This window comes from Limanda limanda, chromosome 5, assembly GCF_963576545.1.
Source record: "Limanda limanda chromosome 5, fLimLim1.1, whole genome shotgun sequence".
Taxonomy (NCBI): Eukaryota; Metazoa; Chordata; class Actinopteri; order Pleuronectiformes; family Pleuronectidae; genus Limanda; species Limanda limanda.
Window position 1 is genome coordinate 469,746 of NC_083640.1, and position 20,000 is coordinate 489,745.

Genomic DNA, 20,000 nt, shown 5'->3' on the forward strand with positions numbered 1-20,000 from the left:
TCTCATTGAGTTTTATTTATTTATTTAAAACAACAGACTGTTGGAATTGTTGTGGAGACATGATTCTCTCTCTCTCTCTCTCTCTCTCTCTCTCTCTCTCTCTCTCTCTCTTATAGAATTGTTGTGGAGAGATGATTCTCTCTCTCTCTCTCTCTCTCTCTCTCTCTCTCTCTCTCTCTTATAGAATTGTTGTGGAGAGATGATTCTCTCTCTCTCTCTCTCTCTCTCTCTTATAGAATTGTTGGAGGAGTGATGATTCTCTCTCTCTCTCTCTCTCTCTCTCTCTGTGTCTCTCTCTCTCTGTGTGTGTGTGTGTCTCTCTCTCTCTCTTATAGAATTGTTGGAGGAGTGATGATTCTCTCTCTCTCTCGCTCTCTCTCTCTCTCTATGTGTCTATCTCTCTCTCTCTCTCTTATAGAATTGTTGGAGGAGTGATGATTCTCTCTCTCTCTCCCTCTCTCTGTCTCTCTCTCTCTTATAGAATTGTTGGGGGAGTGATAATACTCGTTCTCTCTCTCTCTCACTCTCCCTCTGTTCCAGCAGCAGCTTTGTGTCTCTCTCTCTTCTTAACTTCTATTAATGAAATTATTATAGGTTCATCATTTTTTTCCTGAAACAAAGTATTACAATTTAAAATTTGTATTTCTTTGAAAGAGAAGAGGAGAGTGGACAGGTTGATTCTTTCATCTTTTCTGGATTGTGGCTCTTTTTGAGGAAAACTTTTGGTGGCTTCTCCTCCTCCTGCTCCTCCTGTCCTCCTGTCCTCCTCCTGTCCTCCTCCTGGTCCTCCTGTCCTCCTCCTGTCCTCCTCCTGGTGCTCCGGGTCCTCCTGTCCTCCTGTCCTCCTGTCCTCCTCCTGGTCCTCCTGTCCTCCTCCTGTCCTCCTCCTGGTGCTCCGGGTCCTCCTGTCCTCCTCTCCTCTTCCGGGTCCTCCGGGTCCTCCGGGTCCTCCTGTCCTCCGGGCCCCTGGCCGCGGCCCCCCGGCCCGCGATGGGCTCCTCCGCGGCCCTGAAGCAGCCGCTGTGTCTGGCGGACATCATCACCTCGGACATCCTGCACAGCTTCCTGTACGGCCGCTGGAGGCACGTGCTGGGGGACCACCAGCACCACCACCCGGGTCCGGGTCCGGGTCCGGGTCCGGGTCCGGGAGCGAGCCCCAAGACCGCGTTCACCGCCGAGGTGCTCGCGCAGTCCTTCTCCGGAGGTGAGTGACGCAATCAGATCAAATAAATTCAAATCAAATCAAATCAAATCAAAGTTTATTGTCGCAGATCTGAAATCTCACGGAACATTTATCAATTATTTCATTCCAACGTGAATCGTTTGGTTCTAAAATTCAGATCAAGATTCCGCCCGGTTCGATTTATCTGTTTATTAACAATCATATAACTGATCGTTAATGAAATTAATCTAATAAATGATTTGTTGTTTTAAATTAAACCAAAACACTGAAGTGTTGCTTGAGGAAAATGTGAATTTAAAAACTGCTGTAAAGAACCGACCTGCTTCTCCTGAGTGACTCTGCGTTATTTCATCATTCTTCATCAATCAGGATTTCAATTAACTCTCAATCACTCTCATAATTAACGCTTCAATTATTCATCCCATTCGTTTGATCTTTGATCGAATCCGTTGCTCGTGTTCTTTAAGAAAACTCTGAAACATCTTTTCTAAACATATGATTTTAAATTCATTTTAAATGTTCATTCGTTTCTGTTTTTGATGAAATTCGTTAGGAACAATTCCAGAGATCAGGTCCGGATCCTCTCGCCTCGTCTGGTGGACTTGGTTTTGTTCTGGATTCTGGACTTGGTTTTGTGTTTTGCGGGATCGTGACTCCGCAGCTCTGCGTGCGTGTGTGCGCGCGCCCGGCGCCTGCTGCCGCTCGTGACTCGTTTCTTTCTTTCTGGTTTAAATTGAGATGAATATAAATATATACAATACAAATCATCACTCCGTTAAATCTCTTTTCTTAATTCGAGTCTCTTTTCTCCTTTACGTCACAACCAGTTTCACGGTGCGCGCAGAGCGTGACACTGGTTGTGACGTGAAGGAGAAAAGAGACTTTTTCTTCCTCTCTTTTATTCTATAATTCACGTCATTAATTGTCCGTTAATTTTCTATTTTTCGTCTCTTCATTCAACGCGTTGACTTTCCCGTCGCACGAGCCTCAGGAACCTGATGTCGGAGCAGAAAAGGAGAATTAAACCTTTTTCTTTCATGTTCGAACAAAACTCTTCATTCTACATTTTGTCATATTTGTGAATTCTGTCGTCGAAGATTTAAAATGTTTAATAAAGGGTGAAAATGTATTTTTGTGCAGAGGTGCAGAAGTTGTCCAGCCTGGTTTTACCGAGTGAGGTGATCATCGCCCAGAGTTCAGTCCCAGGTAAATAATGAGAATACTACTAATTATAATAATAATAATAATAATATTAATAATAATAATAGTGTTTTTATGTGAAATTAGATTATTAATCTTCTATGTTTTATTTCAATAGAATCAATGATCATAATGTCTTGCAAATAAGTTACAATACGTTTGTCTTACCTGTAATTGAAATTGGAAAAAAATACATATAAAGAATATGTTTATATATATGTATATAAATATATATATACATTCCATATTATTTTCCATCCAACATCTCCTCTGCCGTTTTATAACACCTGACGCAGAAGTGTCTCTGCCGGTCACATGTTCTACACTCGTACATACTCAGGTTGAACTGGTCTATTTTTACAGAATGAATAAAGGTAAAATAAAATATGATGCGATGACCGGTGAGTTTCTTCAGGTAGATTTGATCAGTCACATTTTATTTGTATTGTCTCATATTCCCAGTTTGTCTCATAGATGTTCACACGGAGCAACTTCCTGTTCTTAACTCAACACGAGTCAAACAGAAACTTAGTGATCAGTGATAAAGCTCAGTCCCATGTGAGGATCCTCTCCCAGGACACACACTGAACACATCAACACAACAACACAACAACACAACAACAGGATTCACTACATGACAAGAACCAGTTTGTAACTTCATGTTAATACATAAAGTCTGATGGAGATGAACTGATAGATTCACTGAATGTGTTTTAAATTTCTCGACAGTGGGACAAATAAAGTAATATCATATCTTATCTTATCTTATCTTATCTTATCTTATCTTGATCAGTAAAATCGACCTGAAGAAACTCACCTGTCAGCATGGTATTATTTTATTTTATTCTGTAAAAATATATAAATCTAATCCCGTCCTGAGTTGATTTGAGTGAAGTCATGTGACCCAGACAGACCGAGGGGCCGGGAAAAGCTTTTTCTACGACTTCACACAAAGATGAGATCAAAAAAGAATTTACTATTTTAGAGATAAAATATATATGAGGAAGGAGGACATGTGTAGAAATATAAAGAGCAGGTACGTGCAAGAAGAAAGCTTCCTGGTTGTGTGATGTTTGTGTTGTGTGTGTTGTTGTTGTTGCAGGGGAAGGTTTGGGTATTTTCTCTAAAACGTGGATTAAAGCTGGAACAGAAATGGGTCCATTCACCGGACGTTTGATTTCCCCTGAACACGTCGACCTGTACAAGAACAACAACCTCATGTGGGAGGTAAATGTTTATTTATTAATATTTGAATTTATTTTCTTCAAGCAAAATAAGAAGCACACAATTAACTTATCTACCTGTAACAAACTAACAGCTAACTGACGGCTGGTCAACCTGCTGACTCCTCTGTTTCCAACTGACTGGTTCCACCCGCTGACCACTCACCAGCTCTCTGCTCTCTGACACTAACTCCAGGATGACCAGCTGTGGTCAGCTGCTCTGTAGAACTCGTCCAAATGAGCTGAATCCAACTGTTTACTCACTTAAAGGGAACGAGCAAGTGACTGATTAGCATTAGCTCATGAAGGTCACTCAGCCAACTCTGACTTCCTGCCATAAATGTTAATAATCAGGTGAAGTGATCCTGTGAATGTTAATAATAACTCTCAGGTATGAAAGTGAGCGGAGTGGTGACCAGGTGTGTGTTGTGTGTTGTGTGTTCAGGTGTTTAACGAGGACGGGTCGGTGCGGTTCTTCATCGACGCGAGTCAGGAGGACCAGAGGAGCTGGATGACCTACATCAAGTGTGCCAGGAACGAGCAGGAGCAGAACCTGGAGGTGGTTCAGATCGGCAGCAGCATCTTCTACAAGGCCGTGGAGGTCCGTGAACAGCACTACACACTCCACACACAACACACACTCCACACAAGACAACACTACTGCAAAAAGTACACAACATGAGGCGTTGACATCTTCAGACACGGAGCTGCTCACTGTGTCACTGTAATAATCCTCTGGTCTGAGGAACGTTCAGCTTCATCAGAGGAGAACACAAAGCAGCGCAGATCTTCTACCAGAGTCAAAGTAGAAATACAAGAGTTTAGCAATAAAAATCACAAATTCAATAAATCTCTGAAGTGAAGAGCAGAAATATAATCTTCAACATGAAATGCTGATGATTATTTTTATATTTGATCTTCTTTACTCACTGTGTTCAATCTAATATGTGTGAATGTAAAATCTGTGTGATGGAATAATGGAAGAGAAGAAGAGGTTCTGATGACCGGACCAGTGAAGCTTCCTTCAGTTCTTTAAATTATCATTTAATAACATTCTTCATTTGTGTTTATTAATAATCTGGTTGCAAAAACCTTAACTCACACATTTATGTAATCCAGAATAAAATCTAGAAAAACTGTGAGAGAAAAAAACCATTTCAGAAATAAACAAGTTAAGGAGAAAGTTCCGTATTTTAATCTCCGGCGTCATGGAGGAAGAGGAGATCCGAGCTGATTGGTTTGTGTGGTGGAGTCCAGGTGTGTGTCGCCCCCTGCTGGCACGAAGACGACAGGCGATAAACGGGATGTTTCTCTTATTGGATGTTTCGGTGTCGCTCTCCTCAGACGATCCCTCCGGACCAGGAGCTGCTCGTCTGGTACGGGAACTCCCACAGCACGTTCCTGGGAATCCCCGGGATCCCCGGGCTGGAGGAGGAGCAGAGCAAGAAGAGCAAGGCCGGTGAGGGTCACCGATTTCATCATGCTATTGATTTCATCATGTTATTGATTTCATCCTGTTATTGATTTCATCATGTTATTGATTTCATCCTGTTATTGATCCGTGGCTTCACAAACAACAGCAACACAGTTTCCTCATGAACTGAGAGATTAAACGTGACCAGAAGTTGAGACATGATATCACTGTTTTCAATGATATAAACAGAATTCAATTCAAAACTTTAATATTTTATATAAAAGGTTATCGTTAAATGTTCAGTGAATTTCAAATTAAAGTATAAATGATGAAATTAAATGATTAACAAATAAAAAAATGTCTTTCATACACAGCAGGTGAACTGTCAATAACTAGTGAGACAGCGCCATCTGCTGATGAGACATTAAAGCTCAACTCGGAGTTATGACACTCTTGAAAAAGATAGAAATAAATATCCTAAATAGAAATAAAAGATAAATCAATAAATGATATTAACATATTACATAAAAATAGAAGACATTTATAAAAAATAACAAATAAATATAAATACAAATATACATAAAAAAATAGATTTTTATATATACACACAAAACTATACAATTATATAAAAAAGAAGATATGAATAACACCAATTTAGAGCAATAGAAAAATAAAAATTATGTATATCAATAAGAAAGTTACATATAAAAATAGGTTTTTATAAATAAAACACGTGATAAAAATATGTAATTTTTGGAAACAGCTGCTCAGTTAGTTTTCTCTCAAACAAACGAGGAAATGATTGTTCCCTGTTCCTGCTAAAGTCTTCATCACCTCTGCTCCTCTTCCTCACAGATGAGTTCCACACCTGTGAGGGCTCCTCCTCCTCCTCCTGCTCCTCCTCTTCCTCCACCTCCTCCTCCTCCTCCTCCTCCTCCGCTGTGGGACGCATGCGCTGCGTCATCTGTCATCGTGGGTTCAACTCCCGCAGCAACCTGCGCTCGCACATGCGCATCCACACGCTGGACAAACCCTTCGTGTGTCGCTTCTGTAACCGGCGCTTCAGCCAGTCGTCCACGCTGAGGAACCACGTGCGGCTGCACACCGGCGAGCGGCCCTACAAGTGCCACGTCTGCCAGTCCGCCTACTCCCAGCTGGCCGGCCTCCGGGCGCACCAGAAGAGCGCCCGGCACCGGCCCACCGGGGGGGCGCCGGAGGGGGGCGTGGGGGGCCCCGGAGGGGGGGTGCACTCACCTCCTCACCCTCCACAGCTCAGCGCCATGACTCACCCTGCATCACTGGTCCATCATATACCCACCATGGTGCTGTGATTACACATACACACACACACACACACCATGGTGCTGTGATTACACATATACACACACACACACACAACATGGTGTTGTGATTACACACACACACACACACACACCATGGTGCTGTGATTACACGTATACACACACACACCCAACCATGGTGCTGTGATTACACACACACACACACACACACACCATGGTGCTGTGACTACACATATACACACACACACACACACCATGGTGCTGTGATTACACACACACACACACACACACACACACCATGGTGCTGTGACTACACATATACACACACACACACACACACAGACCATGGGGCTGTGATTACACATATACACACACACACACACACCATGGTGCTGTGATTACACACACACACACACACACACCATGGTGCTGTGATTACACACATACACACACACACACACCATGGTGCTGTGATTACACACACACACACACACCATGGTGCTGTGATTACACACACACACACACACACACCCTGGTGCTGTGATTACACACATACACACACACACACACCATGGTGCTGTGATTACACACACACACCATGGTGCTGTGATTACACACACACACACACATACCATGGTGCTGTGATTACACACACACACGCACACACCATGGTGCTGTGATTACACACACACACACACACACACACACACCATGGTGCTGTGATTACACACACACACACACACACCATGGTGCTGTGATTACACACACACCCACACACACATACCATGGTGCTGTGATTACACACACACCCACACACACACACACACACACCATGGTGCTGTGATTACACACACACCCACACACACATACCATGGTGCTGTGATTACACACACACCCACACACACACACACACATACCATGGTGCTGTGATTACACACACACACACACACACACACATGTGATGACGTGTGTTACAGTTGCATGATGAGTTTGTATCTAATCACGTGTCTATGAGATGATGATGTTGTGCTGTGGTTGCATGCTAACTCTGCTCCAGGTTGTAATGTGTGTGTTGAACACAAGGAGGCGCTACATTCTCTGAGGCTCCTCATGCTAACAGCTGTTGCTAACAGCTCATGCTAACAGCTGTTAGCCTGAAACTCAGTATGTTTGATGTTTATTGTTAATATTGTACCAGGTTGATATCTGTCAGCTGACTCCTACGAGAAAATATTGGAATCTGCATTTCTAATTTCTGTAAATGTTCCTACTTGATTTTTTAGTTGATTTCTGTATAAATATGTTGTTAAATAATCAAACTGAGAATAAAACTGAAGACGAGTAATGTGATGTAAATAATAAACATGAGATGTGCTTTATGCCCAGAATTTAATTCAACTGTCACTTTATCTCTGTATATGTATATGTACAAGGTCATATATGACACGTGTATCAGTATATGAAGTATACTATGTTGACCTCTATAAAGAACAAGGTATTTGAACATATATAATCATAATAAACTATAACATGACGAGAAACATCTGTCGCGACTTTTCATTATATACAGTAACTGATTATCTTTATATACCGTCATTGAAGGCAGGCATCAGTATGTGTCTCCCTCTAGTGGCCGGTTTGACGTCTGTGATGTTTCCTGCAGGTTGTCTCTGCAGCCTCTAGAGGGCGCTGGAAACATTCAGTCTGCTTTGAGTCATGCAGTTGTTGAATCTGTTCAAACTGTGATTACTCAAAATTGTGGCAGTACCGACACATAATGATGTTTGTGAAGCAGACGCAGGAGATGTGAACTGTGATGTGAGCTGTGATGTGAGCTGTGATGTGATGTGAGCTGTGATGTGAGCTGTGATGTGAGCTGTGATGTGAGCTGTGAGTTGTGTGGTTGTGATTTGCCGACGGCCTGAGGAGCTGATAAGTGAAAACCTCAGAGTCAACACGTTGTGTAAGAACAGAAAACACAGGCTGAGTAAATTGACCTTTTGGACACAAACACACAGTCAGAGGAAGTTTTCTGACGACCTGCTCGTGTTGGCCAATAGTGGAGTTGATCAAGGACCAATCAGATCCTAACGTCTGCTGTCGGTGGCTCGGTCGTGTGAGTCCCAGTTGTGTCTGTGGATCTTCTTCAGTGTGTCTTTACCTTCAGGATGAAGGTGTGTGTCCTCCTGTTGTGTGTGTGTTGTCTCTGCTGGAGCACGGAGGCTCAGTCCAGATCGTAAGTAACATTTATTTATTATAGTTACTACTCTTAACTTTAGTTTCAAGGACAAACCTGGAAACTAAACGATGCATTATGGGAACTCATGAATCTCAACAACGATTTGAAGAGTTTTGTTGGTTTGAGCAGAATCGTGACACAAAGCTCTGAACAAACACAACATCAGCTGCTCACATGTTTGTTCACATTGCTGAGCAGGGCTGTGCTCACACTCTGAGCGGGTCCGGGGCTGACAACCCAACAGGGGGGCCCCCCTGTTGCCTGGAAACGCTCCTGCCAGCAGCATGGGAAGATGTTTTTATGAATGTCCCGGTGTTATTTACATCTTTTGCAGAATGCACGTGTGTGAACTGGTCGGCAGACACACACAGATTCGTCCCAACAGTCAGACGACTGGATGGTTGTTGTGTGAAACACCAACGAAGAACAGGAAGAAGACGACCAGACTCCTCCCACTGTTTGTTTAGACAAAGCTCTGGTGGAATAAAAGAAACTAACATGGAGCTTTCTGACCTGTGGATTCGTGTGTAGCATGTTGACATGTTGACATGTTGACAATAACATGTCAACATGCTTCATCTTTCATCTCAACTCAAACAGCATCTTTCCATATCCCAACATCAAATATACACAATCAAATATGCATGATCAGAACCTAGAGTATCTCTGAGGTACCTCCTCCAGGTGTAATGCCTTATCTGGCCTGCAGGTTTGTCCACATGGTCTTGAAGTGGTTTCCTGTAGTAGGTCGGTCCTCGGGCCCGATGCTCCAGCTCCTCTGAGGTCGTGATGAGTCTGACCTTCTGCCCTCTCGTCCTTCAGGTATCTGGTGACCGCTCCTCGCTCCTGGCGTCTGGACGCTGAGGAGACAGTGCTGCTGCAGCTGTTTGGGTTTTCAGAGGAGAAGAGGGTCTACGTGTTTTTGAAGACCTCCATGGCTCCGGATCATGTGGTTCTAACTCGAGAGGTCGTGACCCTCAACACTCAGAACCACCATCAGGCTGCCGCCAGAGTCCGGGTGGGTCATGCAACCAAGTTACCAACTAGGGTCATTTTATCCAAATGTTTCCCTGCAGTGTAATTGAATCATGATGTCACTTCCTGTTTCTGTCCAGCTGTACCCGAGTCAACTGGATAAGACTGTGACACATGTGATCCTCCACGTCCAATCAGAAGAGATCAACCAGCACCGGTCGATCCCTGTCAGCCGCTCCAACGGCTTCCTGTTCATCCAAACGGACAAACCGCTGTACACCCCCCACCAGCATGGTGAGAGCCAAGAGCCGAACCCCCCCCCCCCGTCTCACTGCCTGATGGGACGGAGGGGTGGGGGCGAGGGGTGGGGCTTCACACCGAGGGGTACCCAGAATGCCTTGCGAATCACCTGCACACTTGGAGAGAGACCCACAAATGTTATATTTCTCTAATAATACACATTCACGGGACATCTGTTGGACTCGTGTCCATCCTGGGAGGCGTGTCCTCACATGTGTCTCCTGGAGGCTTGTCCTCACATGTGTCTCTGAGGTTTCTACCTTCTTCACCTGTTAAAAGGTTTCAGCAGTTTGACTCTTGCTTAACCGGGTCCTCGTTCAGGTCCTCATCATCGCTCACGTCCCCCAGCTGGTCCTCCTGTCCTCCTGTCCTGTCCTCCTCCAGTCCCCTTGTGACCTCGTTCAGATTGTCCCTTTTCAGGTTGTCCTCATCAATCCTTGTTCAGAAGCGTCTCTCAGGCTGCTCTAGTAGGCCTTGTTTAGATACTCCTCATTTGGCTTCTCCTCGGCCGCTCATGAATTCAGGAAGTCAAATGATGAAATCAAGTTTCCCTGCTCAACTGGTTTTAATGTGTGTGTCCAGTCAAAGTTCGGGCGTTCTCCCTGAACCAGGAGCTGGGACCGGCCAATCGCAGCGTCTTCCTGACCTTTAAGGTGAGTGTAATTATCTGCAGGACCAGAAGAGGACATCAAAGCTCTCAGGTTCATGCATTTAGTCTTCAATCATCTCAGAACTGATCAGCACGTTTGTGTCCCACAGGACCCGGATCATACGACAGTGGACATTGTGGAGATGTTTGATTTGAATAATGGAATCCCATCTATGCAAAACCCTTTCAAGATCCCCATCAAACCAAAGTAAGAACTTTCAGAACCAAACTGAGTGAGCCTGTGAAGCTGTCATGTGACTCCAGGCTGTGTGTGATCCAGGTTGGGGATCTGGTCCATCGATGCTTCCTACTCAGATGACTTCACCACCACAGCGAGGACGGACTTTGAAGTTAAAGAATATGGTATGGAATATGATGATTATACCACTGATACTTATGCTGATAAGTATAATGGCAATAATGAAGTGTCAGTCTGTATTAGTTCTTCCCAGTTTCTCCATCCTCCTGAAGCCGGGAGCAAGTTACATCAGCTATGGAACTTTCAACAGATTCAGCTTCAAGGTCTCAGCCAGGTAAACACACAATCCTCTCGTTCACACACGATGAGTCCGGACTGTTGGACCCATGTCTCCTGCCGGTCTCAGGTATCTGCACGGGGCGCCGGTGGCCGACGGCGAGCTGTTCCTGCGATACGGCTACGTCAGCGGGAAGACTCCTCCGGTCATCATCCCCAACTCCGTCACCAGGGAGAGAGTAAGACGCTGCACAGCAACACACACCGGATATCAATGTGTCCAGTACAATGAAACCACAGCATGACACCGAGTGTTGCAGAATGACTCGTCGTCATGGTGATTATGAGTCATCATCATCAGGACGCAGGTGCAGGGAAAGTGAAGTTAGTGCAGAAGTGTCCCAAACCTGTGTTCTCTCTCTGACCAGCAGGGGGCGACTCCACTGGTAGTTCCTATAGAAAGTGACTTCTCAGTGAACATGAAGGAGTTTCTGTCTCAGTCTCTAGTTTCAAATCTTCTTCAAACAGATGATGATCATTTAGTGAATTATGATCATTTAGAGTCAAACAGACCATAAAGCACCGGATGTGTGAAGGGGGGGGGGGGTACCACAGTGTGATTGACAGCTAGCATCATCCAATGGGAGCAGGTGCAGTGGCCTTCAGCTCTCAGTCAGGCTCCACCCCCACTCCTCCATATATTGTTACTAAGATGGCGCTGAACACGACGTGAAGCTGAGACCTGTGAACAGTAGCTCACTGACCACCAGGGGGCGTCACAGCGGCGGTGATGAACCAAACCAAAGCGTCTTCTGGAACTAAAACTTTTGCATCAAGTATCAAAAATAAAGAAAACGTTGCCGTTTCCTTCTGGGTTTTGTTTCTGTTTCAGCAAAGTTCCAACAGCCGCATCTTTTCCATTTAAAACAAGGTGATGTTATTCACCGTCTGGCAGTAATGTTTGTAGTATTAAAGTTTAATACAAGTTTTACCCCCATGTTTTATAGCTCTGGGTCTATTACATCATATTCAGTCTCTTTAGCTACAGTAGATCATTTAGCCTGAAGCTGTGAGAGCTTCCTCTTTGTGATGTAGGTGGTGTGTGTGTGTGTGTGTGTGTGTGTGTGTGTGTGTGTGTGTGTGTGTGTGTCTGCATCAGTTGTCCTCCACAGGGGAGGTGGATGTGACAGTGAACTGTGAGAAGGTTCTGTCCAGAGACCTCAGCAGCCTGATGGGGAAGTACCTGTACATCGCTGTGCTGCTGAAGGAGGACTCAGGTGCTCGCATAACCACCACCTGTCTAACCCACCCCCCCCCCAACCCTAACCCAGAGCTGGGACACTTACGTCCCCGCCTCTTGTCTCTCAGGTGGTATCTCTCAGGAGGCGGAGTTTGCTGCCGTGAAGTTCGTCAAATCACCTTACCGACTGAGCCTGGTGTCCACGCCCCCTTTCATCAAGCCTGGACTTCCTTATAACATCCAGGTGGATGACCTCACTCTATACAACCATACAAAACGTAACATATTACTTTATATTAATATAATTACTGTGAGAAATAACTGACAACAATGTCCAGGTGCTGGTGAAGGATCACCTGGACCAGCCGGTGAACCGGGTTCGGGTGCAGCTGGTGGAGCGACAGCTGCTCCGCCAGGGGACGACCACGGAGGACATGCCCTGTCCCGACAGCGCCAGCAGCCAATCAGACGGCCTCGCTGTCTTCATCTGCAACCCCCCCCGGGAAGCCGAGCGCGTGATGCTGAAGGTTACAAGATCCAGAGGATTTCTATATCTACAATCTCACCATGATACTTCTTTGTTATTGTTTACTTGTTGTTGTTTACTTGTTAATATTTACTTGATAATTAGTTGTTACTTGCTATTGTTTGAACTCGTTGTTTTTCATAGGTAATGTCTACTTGTTATTTATTTGTTATTTTTTACACATCATGTACATGTGATATGTGACCTACTGTTTGTTTGACCCAGTTTGAGACGGCTGACCCCGCCCTCCCGGCCGCCAGTCAGGTGAGTCTGAGTTTACACGCGGCGGCGTATCACTCCCCGAACCAGCGCTACCTGTACATCGACCCCCCCCTGCCGGGCCGCGGCCTGGCAGCGGGACAGTACGCCAACATCCAGGTGTACTCGGCCACGCCCTCCTACCTGCCTGTCGGCGCCCTCAGCTACCTGGTGAGAGGACACAGCAGCTGATGCTCACGCCTCTGTCTCCATGGTTACTGATGACCTCATTCCGTGCAGGTGCTCTCCAAGGGGAAGGTGGTGGCGTTCGACAGCCACAAGTTCGTCCCCAGCGGCGACAACAAGCACACTCTGAGCTTCAAGGTGACGAGCGCCATGGCGCCGTCCATCAGGCTGCTGGTCTACTACATCCTGTTTGGAGAGGGGACGTCCGAGCTGGTGGCCGACTCCGTCTGGTTGGACGTCAGAGACAAGTGTGTCAGTGGACTGCAGGTACGGCAGCTGCTCTGATTGGTCGATCTCTTCTCATGACGTACTTCAGGTCCAAGTTACAAAAAGCGAAAATCTGTGTCTGAAAAATCAACGTCAGCGTTCGATATGAAACCCAACTTCATAAGTTCAAAACCTCTCCTACCACATCCACCAGGGGGCAGCTCAGAGTCACATATCACTGTTAAGAAAGAGTGTCAAACAGAGGCAGCGAAGGCCTCTGAGGCCGTGTCCGATCGGAACACTCTGCCCCCCGATGGCTTCAGGTGGAACTGCTCCGTTTCAACTGAATACAGTTGAGTCTGGAAAGAATCTTCGTGTCCGAATCGAACTCTGACAGGAAGTGAACCCTCGCTCCTCCTTTACTCAGTTTGGCTTCCTGTCCTTGTTCTGGACTCCGCCCACTAGTGGTCGACATCCTGTATTGCATGTCGCTTTTGTGGAATATGGTTTTGTGGATCTTACTCTAAGATTCCTGGTTAGACCTCATTGTTTATATCAATTATATTATCATCAAGATATCCATTGATAAATACAAATAGAAGTATATGAGTGTATATGTAAATTAACTCTCCCACATTTATTTATCTTATTTGTTAGAAAATGTAATCATTGAAATTTAAACTTTTTTAAATTTATATAATAATATAATATCAAGTTTATATTTCATTAAGCAACTCAGAAGACGTCTTTAAGAAGAACGTAAAACATTCTCTTTGCTTCAGACTCTGAGATCTCACTCTCCAGATGTTGTTCTTATGTTTCATAAATCTGATCACTTCTCATTTGTATTACACTTGAAGATGAATTATTAATTTTGTATGTAAAGCTCTTAGTTCTGTAAGAAAGGTGCTATACCAATACATTTTTATTATTATTATTATTATTATTATTAATACAATATTAAGGAGTTGGTGGGGATTCTGTGAGCTTGATACTGTCTTTAAAGATGGCGGCTGAGTGGCGCTCGCACTGGAAAACATCTGCCATGTTTCTGCAGGCGTGTGTTTCCCATCATGCATTCTGATTCCTACAACGCCAAAGTAGTTTCCCAACCAGCGCCGGTCGTGGTCACGCCGTCACCGTGTTTGTTGTTTATAATTATTAAACCCAGCTGTGTGTGTGTGTGTGTGTGTGTGTGTGTGTGTGTGTGTGTGTGTGTGTGTGTGTGTGTGTGTGTGTGTGTGTGTGTGTCAGACTGAGCTCTCAGTTCGTAGGCGGAGCTACAAGCCAAAGGAAAAACTGCAGCTGGACATCAGGACCAATCAGGACGGACTTGTGGCTCTGTCTGCCATAGACCCCGCCCTCTTCACACTGAGACCGAACTACAGAGACCCTGTTTCCACGGTAACACAGAGAACATCTACATATGTATATTTTGAGACGTGTAGAGTGAGTGACACCTCAACGTGTGCGCTGGTTCTCAGGTTCTTCGCCACATCGAGCAGAGCGACCTGGGCTGCGGTGGGGGGGGCGGCAAAGACAGTGCAGACGTTTTCCGATTGGCCGGCCTCACCTTCATCACCAATGCCAACTCCCAGCCATCAACCAACAGTAGGTCAATCCACCAATACACCAATCAACTAATCAATCAATCAATTAAAGAAATAATCCTTCGACCAATCAATCAAACCAATGACGACGTTAATCCATCACTCGTGTGCGTTGGTGATGTCATCAGGTGACACGTGCACAGCAGCGGTTCGTCCAAAACGAGCTGTGACTGATGAGGAGAAGAAGAAGAAAGGTGAGACTCCACCTGTCCATCATCATCTTTGCAGAGTGAAGCATCATGTGGATACTTTCTCTTTCATTATTAATTATATAACAAGGGTTTTTCATTGTTTTTTGACGTTTTATGGAAACAAGCCTCTAGCGCCACCAGCAGGCTCTAAAGAGGAACTGCAGCTGTGTGTCACATGGTTCCAGTGACAGATGAATGAATGACATCATGAATTCATGTCTGTCACTCTAGCGCCCTCTGATGGATGTGTAGATTCAGTGAGTTTCTATCTGAGTCTGGCTGGAAATCTTGTTTTCTTCTGTTCTCACAAACGAACGAGAGGTTGTTCCTCCACCGGATTATTTCCAATGATTTTGAGATAGCGTTAAACAGTTTTATGCATTTTTGGCAAATAGACCAAAGCTTGTTTGTTACATGATAAGTGTTATATGATTTGTGTTGCTCAGTCCTGGTTTGAGATTCGATGTCTGCTGGTGAAATGGTTTCCTGCTCCTCTTCCAGCGTCAGTGGAACAGGAACCGGAGTGACTCTGCTTTGTGTTTGTGTCTGAGCAGCCGAGAGTTACGGCTCTCTGAAGGTCTGCTGTGAAAAGGGGATGAAGTTCATCCCAAAGAGTGTGACCTGTCTCCAGTTCGCCGCCCAGCACCACAGGCTGCAGCCGCGCTGCCGGGAAGTCTTCAGGTCCTGCTGCGAGTTCATCCTGCTGCACCTGGACCACAACCTGGTCCTGGGACGCCACGGTGGGTCCAGAACCACGGCACGGAGGCAACAAGGTACATCACAGATCCTAACACTGTGTGTGTGTGTGTGTGTGTGTGTGTGTGTGTGTGTGTGTGTGTGTGTGTGTGTGTGTGTGTGTGCAGACATGGGTGCAGACTTTGACCTGGCGCCCTCTCTGGTGCGGAGCTACTTTCCAGAGAGCTGGCTGTGGGAGGTGCAGAGCGTCAGGTGACACATCACACACAGAACCATTGTTTCCACTGATGCAGGTGAAGCCTAAATTACACTGTGTGTGTGTGTGCGTGTGTGTGTGCGTGTGTGTGTGTGTGTGTGTGCTCAGTTCAGGTCAGGTGTCGGTCAGCAGGACTCTACCGGACTCTCTCACCTCCTGGGAGATCAAGGCCATCGGCATGTTCAGGAACGGTAAGTCACCCTCATCATCGTCACCCTCATCATCTTCATCATCCTTATCTTCATCCTTTTCTTAATGTGACATTGAAACCTCCTGTGTGTCTTGGTGTGCTCCAGGGTTGTGTGTTGACTCGGTGCAGGTGTCGGTCAGTAAGTCGTTCAGCGTTGACGTTCCGTTGCCGTACCAGGTGGTGAGAGGCGAGCAGCTGCAGCTGTCCGGCTCCGTGTACAACCACCAGCCCGACAGCATCACGGTACCGTCACCCAACTACATGTCCCATGATGCTCGGCGTCGGCTGGGAGCCGTGGTTAAAGAGAGCTAACCCAGTGTGTTGCCGATGTCTCCTCCCCAGTACTGTGTGACACTGACGGCCGGACCAGAACTCTGTCTGCTCCAGTCAGAAGCTGGCGGGGGGGCGGGGCTGCGCTCCACGCCCTGCAGCTGGAGCCGCCTGTCAGCAGGGGGCGTCGGCAAAGTGACCTTCACCCTGATGGGCCTGGAGCCTGGAGAGCACTCGCTGATCTTCACCCTGAAGACCAAGCAAGGCAACAGAGACGTCCTGGAGAAGAAGCTCCGAGTGGTGGTGAGTACCTGAGTCCGGCTGGTTGGTTCACCATCAGTCACCATCAGTCACCATCAGTCACCATCAGTCACCATCAGTCACCATCAGACACCATCAGACACCATCAGTCACCATCAGTCACCATCAGTCACCATCAGTCACCATCAGTCACCATCAGTCACCATCAGTCACCATCAGTCACCATCAGTCACCGTGATGTTTAGACCAATCAGGTGCTGGCCAGTAAAGTGTTTGTTCCTGTGAACCTGTGAATCCTCCTTCTCTCCCCCATGTGTCTCCAGCCTGAAGGGGTGAGGAGGGAGGAGTTCTCTGGAGGGAGACTGGACCCTCGGGGACTCTACGGTAAGGTTCTCCTGTGGCTCGGCTCTCGATGCTCTGCAGCCGCCCGCTGACCTTCTGCCTCTCCGTGCTGTCACAGGTTCGGAGAAGATGACGGTGACGCTGAAGAACAAACTGCCCACGAACATCGTCCCCAACTCGGCTGTGGAGAGAATGCTCACAATCAACGGTAAGACCTGAGTTTTCATTTTCAAATCAGCAGCTGAACTCGAGTGGAGGCAGGACGCTGCGAACCAGAAGCAGGCCGGGTGAACGTCTCCTCACTCTGTGCTGGTGGACGTTCCAGGTGAAGTTCTCGGTGAGGTCTTGTCTGTGATGCACAACCCTGAAGGCCTCAGACGACTTGTCAACCTGCCAGCGGGGTCAGCGGAGGCGGAGCTGGGGGGACTCCTCCCCCTCGTCCACGTGTATCGGTACCTGGAGACCACGAGGAGCTGGGACGTCCTGGGACCGGACATCCAGAAGAACTCAGCAGAACTGAGCCAGAAGATCAGAGAGGGTGAGGAGACGCTGAAGACGCTCAATGATCAGGCCCAATGTGCTGACTCGTCACAGTGTGTGTGTGTGTGTGTGTGTGTGTGTGTGTGTGTGTGTGTGTGTGTGTGTGTGTGTGTGTGTGTGTGTGTGTGTGTGTGTGTGTGTAGGTCTGGTCGGCATCAGCTCCTTCAGACTCGGAGACTCCAGCTACAGCATGTGGATCAAGCAGAAGCCCAGCACCTGGTAAGACCAGCTCCGCCTCCGCTGAACCTCCTCCACACGACGTGGTTTGAACCTCTGCGTGTCCCTCAGGCTGACGGCCCTGGTGGTGAAGACGCTGTCTCTGGTGGACCAGGTGGTCCCGGTGGACCATGAGTCTCTGTCCCACTCGGTGGCGTGGTTGATCCACAGCGCCCAGCAGCGGGACGGCTCCTTCACCGACACGTCCTCCTTCAGACCCAACAAAGTCATGGTCGGGCCCACGCGTCTTCTGTGGTTTCCTCTTTTTTACTGATATTTCCTCCTGCCCTGTGACCTCTGTGACCTCTGTGACCTCTGTGACCTCTGTCTGTGGTTGTCTCTGATTGGCTGCAGGCAGCGGGCAGCGATGTGGTCGAGCGGTCGGTGTATCTCACCTCCTTCGTGTTGGTCTCCTTGAAAAGAGCGACGAGCATCAGAGACCCGATCCTGCAGCTCAGAGTGAGAACCCACACGCTGAGACACTGAGACTCTGAGACACTGAGACACTGAGACTCTGAGACACTGAGACGCTGAGACGCTGAGACACTGAGACTCTGAGACACTGAGACTCTGAGACACTGAGACACTGAGACACTGAGACACTGAGACACTGAGACACTGAGACGCTGAGACTCTGAGACTCTGAGACGCTGAGACGCTGAGACACTGAGACTCTGAGACACTGAGACACTGAGACACTGAGACACTGAGACGCTGAGACACTGAGACTCTGAGACGCTGAGACGCTGAGACTCTGAGACACTGAGACACTGAGACTCTGAGACACTGAGACGCTGAGACGCTGAGACACTGAGACTCTGAGACACTGAGACTCTGAGACACTGAGACACTGAGACACTGAGACACTGAGACACTGAGACACTGAGACGCTGAGACTCTGAGACTCTGAGACGCTGAGACGCTGAGACACTGAGACTCTGAGACACTGAGACACTGAGACACTGAGACACTGAGACGCTGAGACACTGAGACTCTGAGACGCTGAGACGCTGAGACTCTGAGACTCTGAGACACTGAGACACTGAGACGCTGAGACTCTGAGACACTGAAACACTGAGACACTGAGACGCTGAGACACTGAGACACTGAAACACTGAGACACTGAGACGCTGAGACACTGAGACTCTGAGACTCTGAGACGCTGAGACGCTGAGACTCTGAGACTCTGACACAGAGACACTGAGACGCTGAGACTCTGAGACACTGAAATACTGAGACACTGAGACGCTGAGACACTGAGACACTGAGACACTGAGACGCTGAGACGCTGAGACTCTGAGACTCTGAGACACTGAGACACTGAGACGCTGAGACGCTGAGACTCTGAGACTCTGAGACGCTGAGACGCTGAGACGCTGAGACGCTGAGACACTGAGACTCTGAGACTCTGAGACACTGAGACACTGAGACGCTGAGACGCTGAGACGCTGAGACACTGAGACTCTGAGACTCTGAGACGCTGAGACACTGAGACACTGAGACACTGAGACTCTGAGACTCTGAGACACTGAGACGCTGAGACGCTGAGACGCTGAGACACTGAGACTCTGAGACTCTGAGACACTGAGACACTGAGACACTGAGACTCTGAGACACTGAGACACTGAGACTCTCAGACACTGAGACACTGAGACACTGAGACACTGAGACGCTGAGACGCTGAGACACTGAGACTCTGAGACTCTGAGACACTGAGACACTGAGACACTGAGACGCTGAGACGCTGAGACACTGAGACTCTGAGACTCTGAGACGCTGAGACACTGAGACACTGAGACACTGAGACTCTGAGACACTGAGACTCTGAGACACTGAGACTCTGAGACTCTGAGACTCTGAGACTCTGAGACACTGAGACACTGAGACTCTGAGACTCTGAGACACTGAGACACTGAGACACTGAGACACTGAGACACTGAGACTCTGAGACACTGAGACACTGAGACTCTCAGACACTGAGACTCTGAGACACTGAGACACTGAGACACTGAGACACTGAGACACTGAGACTCTGAAACACTGAGACTCTGA

At 47.2% G+C, this 20,000-nt stretch overlaps 2 protein-coding genes across 2 annotated transcripts in view; both read left to right on the forward strand.

Annotated features, from left to right (window-relative positions):
• The first annotated feature begins 990 nt into the window (after window positions 1–990).
• On the forward strand, window positions 991–6,439 carry LOC133001392 (PR domain zinc finger protein 12-like). The gene is made up of 6 exons (XM_061070961.1): window positions 991–1,204; window positions 2,324–2,389; window positions 3,486–3,610; window positions 4,052–4,207; window positions 4,951–5,065; window positions 5,876–6,439. Exons 1-6 carry the CDS (start codon window positions 991–993, stop codon window positions 6,349–6,351), a joined length of 1,152 nt encoding a protein of 383 aa, XP_060926944.1. The 3' UTR covers window positions 6,352–6,439.
• A 1,962-nt stretch (window positions 6,440–8,401) lies between these two features.
• c5 (complement component 5) overlaps window positions 8,402–20,000 on the forward strand; it is a 22,129-nt gene continuing 10,530 nt past the window's right edge. The window contains exons 1-27 of the mRNA XM_061070813.1: window positions 8,402–8,557; window positions 9,383–9,578; window positions 9,676–9,829; window positions 10,418–10,488; window positions 10,595–10,692; window positions 10,765–10,847; window positions 10,927–11,017; window positions 11,090–11,198; window positions 12,119–12,236; window positions 12,328–12,443; window positions 12,538–12,726; window positions 12,951–13,154; window positions 13,224–13,436; window positions 14,631–14,780; window positions 14,861–14,987; window positions 15,115–15,180; window positions 15,732–15,917; window positions 16,041–16,125; window positions 16,238–16,320; window positions 16,426–16,562; window positions 16,662–16,892; window positions 17,174–17,234; window positions 17,311–17,400; window positions 17,518–17,730; window positions 17,876–17,951; window positions 18,021–18,180; window positions 18,303–18,407. Coding sequence (XP_060926796.1) covers window positions 8,490–8,557; window positions 9,383–9,578; window positions 9,676–9,829; window positions 10,418–10,488; window positions 10,595–10,692; window positions 10,765–10,847; window positions 10,927–11,017; window positions 11,090–11,198; window positions 12,119–12,236; window positions 12,328–12,443; window positions 12,538–12,726; window positions 12,951–13,154; window positions 13,224–13,436; window positions 14,631–14,780; window positions 14,861–14,987; window positions 15,115–15,180; window positions 15,732–15,917; window positions 16,041–16,125; window positions 16,238–16,320; window positions 16,426–16,562; window positions 16,662–16,892; window positions 17,174–17,234; window positions 17,311–17,400; window positions 17,518–17,730; window positions 17,876–17,951; window positions 18,021–18,180; window positions 18,303–18,407 — 3,480 coding nt within the window. The 5' untranslated portion in view covers window positions 8,402–8,489. The remainder of the gene's footprint in view (window positions 8,558–9,382; window positions 9,579–9,675; window positions 9,830–10,417; window positions 10,489–10,594; window positions 10,693–10,764; window positions 10,848–10,926; window positions 11,018–11,089; window positions 11,199–12,118; window positions 12,237–12,327; window positions 12,444–12,537; window positions 12,727–12,950; window positions 13,155–13,223; window positions 13,437–14,630; window positions 14,781–14,860; window positions 14,988–15,114; window positions 15,181–15,731; window positions 15,918–16,040; window positions 16,126–16,237; window positions 16,321–16,425; window positions 16,563–16,661; window positions 16,893–17,173; window positions 17,235–17,310; window positions 17,401–17,517; window positions 17,731–17,875; window positions 17,952–18,020; window positions 18,181–18,302; window positions 18,408–20,000) is intronic.